The sequence below is a fragment of the Alnus glutinosa genome, chromosome 7, assembly GCF_958979055.1.
Source record: "Alnus glutinosa chromosome 7, dhAlnGlut1.1, whole genome shotgun sequence".
In the NCBI taxonomy this organism is placed as follows: Eukaryota; Viridiplantae; Streptophyta; class Magnoliopsida; order Fagales; family Betulaceae; genus Alnus; species Alnus glutinosa.
Window position 1 is genome coordinate 8,045,599 of NC_084892.1, and position 9,762 is coordinate 8,055,360.

The 9,762-nt window shown below is 38.0% G+C and overlaps 1 protein-coding gene across 2 annotated transcripts; it reads left to right on the plus strand.

The window, feature by feature from the left end:
* The first annotated feature begins 264 nt into the window (after positions 1 to 264).
* Positions 265 to 5,380, plus strand: LOC133873072 (E3 ubiquitin-protein ligase SINAT2-like). Of its 2 annotated transcripts, none has more exons than XM_062310791.1 (4): positions 265 to 410; positions 2,160 to 2,473; positions 3,807 to 4,193; positions 4,800 to 5,380. In XM_062310791.1, exons 2-4 carry the CDS (start codon positions 2,258 to 2,260, stop codon positions 5,118 to 5,120), a joined length of 924 nt encoding a protein of 307 aa, XP_062166775.1. In that variant the 5' UTR covers positions 265 to 410; positions 2,160 to 2,257; the 3' UTR covers positions 5,121 to 5,380. The 2 variants fall into 2 exon arrangements, with proteins under 2 accessions (XP_062166775.1, XP_062166774.1); XM_062310790.1 differs by having other exon boundaries at positions 268 to 410; positions 2,155 to 2,473.
* The last annotated feature ends 4,382 nt before the right edge of the window (positions 5,381 to 9,762 follow it).

The following is a 9,762-nucleotide window of genomic DNA, read 5'->3' on the forward strand; positions in this document are numbered from 1 at the left end:
TTTTGCGTAGGGGAAGTGTGGCAGAGGATGCCAGGGAGTTGTCATATTTGTTACTCTACACACGAGACGAGAGAGGGCAGAGGGCAGAGGTAGAACCCCATTCTAGAAAATAAACGTCAAAGGTCTTTAGAAAGTAAAAGAACAAAAAAACACCTAAAAAGAAAAGAATCAGAAAATTTCAAACGTTGCGTGCGGACAGACTCACTGGTCCACGCCTCCACGGTTGTGAACCGCGTCACTATGTCATAAAAGACGAAATATTTTCGAAAAAAAAAAAATTAATTATTTTTTTTCTTTTTATATTTCGTGAAGCACAAAAATCAAAGAGAAAACAAAGCCCATTTGATGGCCAGTACCAATAGATACAAGATACCCTTTTGTTCGGCGATTTCCATATCCGGGTGATAGGCGTGAGTCCCTGTAGCTCGTGGCACTGTTTTGTTTTGTTTTCAGTCTGAAAATTTTGTTTTCTTTCGGGTTCCTGATTCTGAGTGAAACCCATAGTTTATGGATTAATTCGTTCGTGTGCGGAGACATTTGGCTTGGAAGTCTCAACTGGGTGTTTGTTATTTTTCTCTTTTTTGGATTGTGCTTTGTTGTATATGTTGTGGGCTTGTTTTGTCTTTTGATTGGTAATGATTTTTGGATAGTTTAAATGGGTTTTGTTCTGGTCGTTCTCGTGGCAGATTTTATTGCATTGTTGATTTGTTTTAGTGGGAAAGGTAGTTTTTGTCAAGACCAGTTTTTGTCTTTGATTGGAATTGATTAGGTGGGTGGAAATTTGAAATGGGATTTTTCATGGTTTTACTGTTCTTATACCGAATATCGATCTATTTGATGGATGATTTATGTGATTGAGGTAGTTTTGGGCAAAATAAGTTTTGAATTTCATATAGAAGTGGTTTTCTTAGTGCATTTTGAAATGGGTCACCCTGCTGTTTTTTGATCTTGACAGCTTTGATGGTTGATTTAAATGTAGAGGGATTGTTTTAGGCTGAATTCATTTTGGCATTTGGTTGAACATGCGAAGTTTGTTGGATTTGTGACATGAGATATGTTTTGTTCTATTGCTTTGTGCATAGATTTTGATTGCTTTCTCGGTTTATGTAAATGGATGTGGTTGTTTTCTCAAAACCCATTTTGAGTTTATCCCGTTTTATTGAAAATGCTTAAATTGTAAGAGATTTGGTTAAATGAAGTATGTTGGAAGATTTCTATATGAAAAATTTTGGTTTTGGGTTACATGTTTGCCTTTTGGCGTCGTTGTTTCCATTTAGTATAAGGTGTGAAGCTGTGTTAAGCTGTTGTACTCTTCATTTGGGTATTTCATTTGTTTGAGAAAAATTTTCATGTGTTCTTTGCTCTTCTTGTTCTTGTTAAATGTGTACAAAGGCAAATGCAATTCCCTTTTAATCCTATTACAGTGGAACTGCGAAAGTAGAAATTAATCTCTATTTGTTCACCAGTGCTTCTCATTTCCTGACTCATTTACACTGTTTTGCATTGGGAGAATCTTTATTAACATTATTTTACTGGGGAGTACAAATGAAGGGATGTAACCTACTGGCGTTGAAAAAGCAAAAAAAATAGCTTGCAATTATAACTTCTGAATGTCAAGTTACAATCCTTCTTTATTAGATAAGCAACTAGTCTTATGATTTGGTGATGGTATGCCCTAGTAGCATAGAGTTCCACTAATTGTATAATTAGTTTCTGGAAAAATAAATTAAACAATTTACCTGTCAATTTGGTGGTGTTATTTTTCTCTATTCAAAAGTCAGAAAAGTACTCTTGAAATGCAAATTAAAGGATGGATGTCCTTTAAGTATACGTCCATGGGATCCTCTGCGAGTTGGAAATTTACGATCAGGTAATTGAGTACATGTTCCAACTTATCTGGTCCAAGTTCTGTACACTGGAAAGCAACAATGGGTTACACCAGCGTCCCTAACCAACCCTAAGTCCATAAAACCCCTTACAGTGGTCAGAGTTGAATAAAAATATAACATATTGACACAATCTTTTATACATCATGCCCTGCTCATTGCTATGTCCATCTTTTCTATTTGGTTTTTAAGTGAAAGCTGAATTCCATACTTTGTATTATGTATGCATAATGTTTTTCTGCAATAATCTCCTTTATATTTTTGGCAGATCAGTATCCCCATAGGTGATTGTGGGAGGATCAATTGGGGAGTCAATCACAGTTCTAAGTCTTAGTCATTGAGCTAGAAATATCATTATATTTGTATTAGCAATGGCTCCTGGAGGCAGTGCTTGCAATGAAGTCCTTGAGTGTTATTCTACAGTTTCAGATTCTGAAATGGCAACAGCAGATTTGGAGACTAGTAGTAAACTTACAAGAGCTATCAGTAGTTCTGGTGGAAAACAAGGGATTTATTCAACTAACGGTGTGCATGAACTGCTTGAGTGCCCTGTCTGCACATGTTTGATGTACCCTCCAATTCACCAGGTATGTTTTTAATTTCATACGTTTCATTCCTGAACTCTTCTTTCATTTGATTAACTGAATATATAGTTATTATAGATACAAAAGGAATTCACTCATAACTAAATGTTAATATAGTTATGAATTATGAAAGTATGTTACTTATACAACAGTGACTGGAATTTCTAATACTATTTTTATGAATCTCGGTGGAACAATTTTTCAGGAGGTATGTCTTGTATTTATTAGCAACTCAGTCTTTGAATCTATATTATTTCATTGATGTTCTCCATCCTGTCCTCACTTTAAAACATACTAGAGAAGTTGCTAGCCTCTTAGGGTGGGTTTACATTTAATTAATATTATCACTTAAATTTTCCAAATTTAATTTCAACATAGTGGATGTGGTATACACCTTGCAGCAGGAAGTACGGTCTGGGTATAAGATACTTTTGGGCCATGTATGGATTATCAGGTGGGTAGCTTTGAAGACTTCTTTAGGTAGTTGGATAGCTTATAATACCTAAGATAGATGCCTTCAGAGCTTGGTTGCTGTATGACTGAGGGTTTGATTTGGGATGAATTATAAAGCGTAAAGAAGGCTTTATTATTTGTGATGGTAGTAGAGTATCTTTTTGGCATAAGCGATTTAACCAACTTTTAATGTGATTTTGGAAAGCGTTGCATCACTACCATGCAAAATTCCTGCTGATTAAATTTTTATTTTATTTTTTTTGGATGAATGAGTTATCATTGAATCAACTAAAGAATACAAATGCACTTCTAGCAAAATAGCTAGAAAACAACAAAATCCAACAAGACCTCCCCAGCAACACAACAAAACGACTCCTAAACCAAAAACAACAAACAACCAAAACTAACCATCAACGCAAGATATCAAACTCTATTCCCCAGCGATTACATAGAGCTAAATTTACAACAGAGCTGCTGAACCTTCCCTTCCATTTGATCCTATGCTTAACATCTCAAATCACATCTTGCAAAATTTGCTCCTCAGCTCTTGGAGGCTTCCCATGCCGTAAAGCATTCCTCCGCTACCACAAGTGATAGACAGCAGCACCCAATCATAATTTGGACAAACAAGCCCTCAAGCTTTTGTTCCTCCAGTAACCCCCTCCCCCTCCTCCTGATTAAATATACAATAGACTGTAACTGCTTCCTTTGATCAACCTGGTTTGGATGTTACGTTTTAAAATGTTGACACTGCAAAGAGCTTCCTTTCTGTTTTCACTTAACATGCTAACTGCGAAATCATTCTATTTCTACGCTCACACATGCACACATAATTCCGGTAGGTTTTCTGAACTCTTGTTGTATCTGAATTCTTATTTTGTAGTGTCCAAATGGCCACACACTGTGTTCAAACTGCAAGATTAGAGTGCACAACTGTTGCCCAACTTGTCGCTATGATCTTGGAAATATAAGGTGTTTGGCATTGGAGAAAGTTGCTGAATCATTGGAACTTCCATGCACATACCAGACTTTGGGTTGTAATGATATTTTCCCATACTATGGCAAGCTTAAGCATGAGCAACATTGTCAATTCCGACCGTACAATTGCCCTTATGCTGGATCCGAGTGCTCTGTTACTGGTGACATCCCAACTCTTGTTTCGCATCTCAAGGATGATCACAAGGTTGACATGCATGATGGGTGTACCTTCAACCATCGATATGTTAAATCAAATCCACATGAAGTTGAAAATGCCACATGGATGTTAACTGTAAGTATTTTATGCTATGATCCTTTTTGTTTTTTGTTATTTAATAGTGCTATGATCCTAATATCTAGCTAGCTGGGCTGAATCTTGGATGGGTCGGAAGTATATGGACATGGTATATTCTATCTTATCCCATATTTCTTGTTAGGGACTATTTTTAGGATAGCAAACTTTGGTTATTCTTTCCGATCCAAATGTAGTAAGATTAAGGCTTTTAGTTGAGCTTAGTTGAGTTTAAGATTTGCTGATTTTTTAGCACATACTGGTGGTGTTAGGGATTAGCTGACTTGGTCTAATAAGTCTAAAAAAGGGTTCAAACGAAATTGGTAAAGTGGTTCCTAATTTCTTCCTATGGTGTTTGGGAACTGGCTACAATTTTGTTGGTGGGTTCATGTGCTTTTTGTACAGGCTGTTTGAAAAACTTGCTTCATGCTCCTGAAGGAATTGCTTTACTTTTGTCATTTTAACCAAATTTCAGTAGTAGCAATTAGTTGTATGAGAAATCCTTCCCTAGTTTCACTTTTATATGCCAACTTCATATTATGTACAATTTTTGTTTGTTATGCAAATTGAATTCCCAATACAATTTTGATTTACATTTATGTGCAGGTGTTCAACTGTTTCGGAAGACAATTTTGTTTGCATTTTGAGGCTTTCCAGCTTGGTATGGCACCAGTCTACATGGCCTTCTTACGATTCATGGGTGATGATAATGAGGCAAAGAAATTCAGCTATAGTTTGGAAGTTGGTGCAAATGGTCGTAAGCTCATATGGCAAGGAATTCCAAGGAGCATCCGTGACAGTCATAAGAAAGTTCGTGATAGTCAGGATGGACTCATTATTCAAAGGAATATGGCTCTCTACTTTTCTGGTGGGGATAGGCAAGAGCTGAAGTTGAGGGTTACTGGCCGTATATGGAAAGAAGAATAAGAAATGAAAAGATGATAGGTGTTTAGGTGGATTGTATAGTAAGTCTATGGGGTTGCTTCATGTGGCAATGAGTGAAGCTTTAATTATCTTGATTAGGGTTTTCCTTTGTGTTTAAATGAGGTTTATGTAGTTGGGGTGAAGGGCATTTTGCAAACTAATATGTTAGCTGCCCTGCATTGGGCAAGCTCTGGTTGAAAAACAGTGTACAAGATGGATGCATAGATTGGTCAAATTGTGGTGCCAAAAGATTCATTTGGTGAGATGCATGTGTTTTTTAGATTTTATTGAGCTCCCATAATAGGGTTATTGCCTTCAATATGCAGGCTCTCGGCCCTTTAAATTTCAAATCTCTTGGTGTGGATTGTCATTAGCTTCTTCTGCATCTTTGTTGACCAATTTATTTACCATCTACTTTGCACCTATTCTTCTGTCAAATTAATGCTACTCTTCACACCCGTTTTATACCGGTTGATATAGCGTGTTTTAAGTAGCTTCTTATGTGGGTTACTTCAAAAAAAAGTAAAAGTGTTAGTCACTTAAAACATGTCACATCAATTGGTGTGAAATGAGTATGAAGAAGAATAAACATAATACTGGTCAACCTAAAAAATATATATATATATATATATATATATATATATATATATATATATATATATATATATATATATATATATATATATATATATATATATATTTTTTTTGATAAGTAAAAAGACTTTATTAATGAAAGCGTAAGGCGCCTTAGGTACACAGGCAGTATACACAAGAAAAACTATAGCTCACCCATAAAAACCCAATAGAACCAAAAAGAACAAAACCACCCACCAAAGAAAAATACAACCCACCACCCATCAAAAAACTCAACTAAGAGCAAAACAACCCACCACCCACCAAGGCGCACAAACCTACAACAAATGTGCCTTGCCTTTCCTACTCCTAGAGGGATCTTTCGCATCACCATAATTGATGGAGCAATGCAGATTTAGAAGCTTCCTTTTTCCTTTAGACTTTTGACGCGCAATCATTTTCTCCCGCTAAAACTCTTCTTTCATGGCATCCCTAATTGCCAGGACTTCCTCCCCAAAAGCCACTTCCAAAGCCTAATCCAAGGGCAAACCATCCCAATAATCATCTTCCTCCTTCTCCCAAACTACGATCTCCCCATTATGATCAAAACCGACAGGCCAACTCTGAGAATAGGAGAATCCATTTCCCTCCACGGAACAAGGAAAGATGCAGCCACTCGGAGGAGAGGAAGGACCAACCACCCCAACGTCCTTGACCTCCCGCGGCAAAACGGGAGGGACAGAAACAATCGGGGGAAGATTGAGAAAACCTTTCCTAAAATGCCCCTGTTTAGCTGGAGTCTGAGTCTTCTTTTTCGCATGAAACTCTCCACCCGTTTCCTTAAAAAGACCAGGTTTTGCGGACAGCTTTGAGGCTACCAAAGAGTCAGATAACAACCCATCATTCCATACCACAGTCTGCCCTGCCCTGATCTCCCTAGCCCTCATGTAGTATTGCTTAAATGGGCGGCTTTGCAGCAAGGGGGAGGGGGAAGAACGAAGCTTCTTCCCCAACTCAGAGGCCCTTGAAAGACAAGGAAAAGAAGAGACGGAGATCTCTTCACCACACAAAAGCCCAGACAACGCCGGAGGAGCAGCCAAAGTCGCCGACGACGGCATTTCCGCAGTCAGCAGAGGTGGGAAGACGAACGGAGGAGCCGACTCAACCAAAGACGACCCACCCCCAAATCTGTCTCCGCACAAATGACCCCCACAGGGAAACACCATCTCCGACAGAATGTGATTGCACAGCCCAGAAGAAGCCACCAACGTCGTCTCTAGCAACGACGATCGGGAGAAACTATGATTTGGCATGAAGCAACCCAAGCGCAAGCCCTTTCGTCTCAGTCCATTCCTTGCAAGCCGGCCCAGAAGCTTCTTAGCAGCCCGGCCCAAATCCAAGTTGAAACCTATGACCCGCTTACTCCACGTGCGCAACTTTGAAATTTCAAATTTCAAACTCGCACGTGGAGGATAAGACTTACCCAGTGGACAGCGAGGTTGGTCCTTACCCACCGGATCGTACGACTCCAAAGTAGAACAGTCCAACGCCGACCTCAGATCTGCATCTAACACCTTCACCACCGGAAGAAAGTCAAGCTCACAATGTTCCACTGGCACGACCTTACTCCTGGAAAAACGACCCCCACGACAAGCACCTTCTTCACGACAGAGACCGAGCCTGCCTTCAACACCTCCACAAAGGAAGGCCCTTTTGAGAAAGGAACCAAACCCAGCCAATCCTCAACTGCCTTCCCCTTATTCTCCACCGACTCATGCAAGGACCCAGACCCCCCGCCCACTGAAGCAGAGAAGGAATCAGCGGCCTTTCTCTGCTCGTCGGAGAATTTGATCCATCCCCACCCTCCACGTCCCTCAGGAATCAGTATAAACCCTTTTCGGCCACCTTTCCTGAAAGAAGCTGCCTCTAAGAAACGGCCTGCTTGGTTACACCCTCTCCGAGCAATCAAGACTCTCGATCCTTCCCTGAAAGATTTGATGAAGGCTTGATCTTCCGGATAACCCACAAGTATCTCCAACATCGAAGCCAACCACTCAGAGCACGAAGGACTGATGAAAATTTCGCCAGAGAAGCTCTTTCTCTTCTCCCCCACCCTCAGCGTCGACGCCTCATCCAGAACCGAGAAGACAAAAGTCTTCGACTCCACGATAAAACTGAACTCCATCCCAAAGAACACCCGGAACCCAAGGCTTGATCTTCCGGATAACCCACAAGTATGTCCAACGTCGAAGCCAACCACTCAAAGCACGAAGGTCAACCTAAAAATGTTTTTAATTAATCAAGGAACATAAGCTTTACAAAGTGTACGATAATTTACGCTTATATATTTACGTCCCTCTCTGACACTTTCGGCAAGAAAATTGTAAGAGGGCTCCTTATGAGCCTACTTACTTGAGTAGGTCTCGGGCTGCTTGAACACCAACTAGGATAGGTAGCAGGCCTCATAAGGATTATCTCACAGTTACCTACTAAAATTGCAAACAAGATGGGCAGATAATTACACTAGATCTCAATCTTACATTCGAAGACTTTTTATTCTCACACATTATTTTCCTATGAAGCTCCTCCTCACATTCTCTCTCTTCCTCGTAGCTCCTAAGATTATATGAACATATGTGTATATTTTAAATTAAACATAATTTTTAGGTTGATCGATTTTAGTTTTTTATATTTTAATTTAGTTCTTTTCTAATATCTAATTTTTGTAAATGTTTCATTTTTTTTTTATACATTATCTTAACATATGATAATGTTTTCATATTTTATTAATTTATGCTCTGTTTATTTCGACGTAAAATATTTTCTGTTGAAAATATTTTTCAGCATTTGACGTGTACGAAAAATCACAAATATTTTTTTATATTTTCATTCAATCATATTAACATATAAGAATAAATTTTTATTCACAACATAAATACATTAATAAATAATAATAAAAAAAAACCTTAAAAGTTTGAGTTTTTATGATGGTCTATAGTGGTCAAGTGAGGCCTAATGGTGGCCCAACAGTGGTCCTACGATGGCCCAGTAGTGGCCTAGCGGTGGTCCGGTGGTAGCCTGGCTATTGTCCGGTGGAGGCGGAGGGTGGTTCGGCGGTGGTGGGAGAATGAAAAGCTTAAACTCGAAAAATAATTTATGGTTTTAAAAAAAGAAAAAATATTTTACAAAAATTAAAGAAGCTTTTTCTGTCAAACCGAAATTGTTTTCGGTTGACTATTATTTTACATCGTCCCAAACAACAAAAAATACATAAATTATTTTACGCAAAAACAAACCGAACTTAAGTGTAGTGAGATATACTATACAAGACTTACAAGTCAATACGTTATTACGTTTGGTTTGCAAGTCTTTTAAATATGATATATTATACATCATTTCCGATCCTTCTCTATTGACGTGGCATTGGCAATCTACATTTAGATCAATCTTAATTAAAATAATAAAAAAAAAAATCAATGGTTAATTGGCAATGCCAAATACGTGGAGAATGATGAAGGAATGACAAGATAATACAAAGTAGCATTTCTCTTTTTAAATAGATATAAATACTCAAGTAATACTAAAACGAAGACTCATCTCCTCCATGATTCTTTCCAACACTGATGTGGCTTTTAAAATCATCAGTAGATGTAATAGATCACTATTGAATTTTGATTCAATGATGATTTTAAAAGTCAGATCAGTTTTGGGAGAACTTAAGGAGGACCCTCTTATAGCATTACTCCAAATATCCTGTTGGAAGATGGAAAAAATGAATAATACTAAAAGAAATACTTGTCTTATTTGAATCTTCTTAAGATTAACGTAACTATTTTGAAATTAAAATCATCATTAAATATGTAAAAAATTACTATTAAATTTTGATTCAGTAATAATTTTAAAATTTAAATTAATTTCGAGACGACTCAAATAAGAGATAAATTCTCTATATAGCATTTACTTGAAAAAGACGGGAGAGCCAAAAGAGAATAGTGGAAATGGGATAATAAATGGTCTCTCGGGCGACTTTGGGCCTTCATAGCCCAAAATCGCTCCGAGCCTCTCTTAAAAG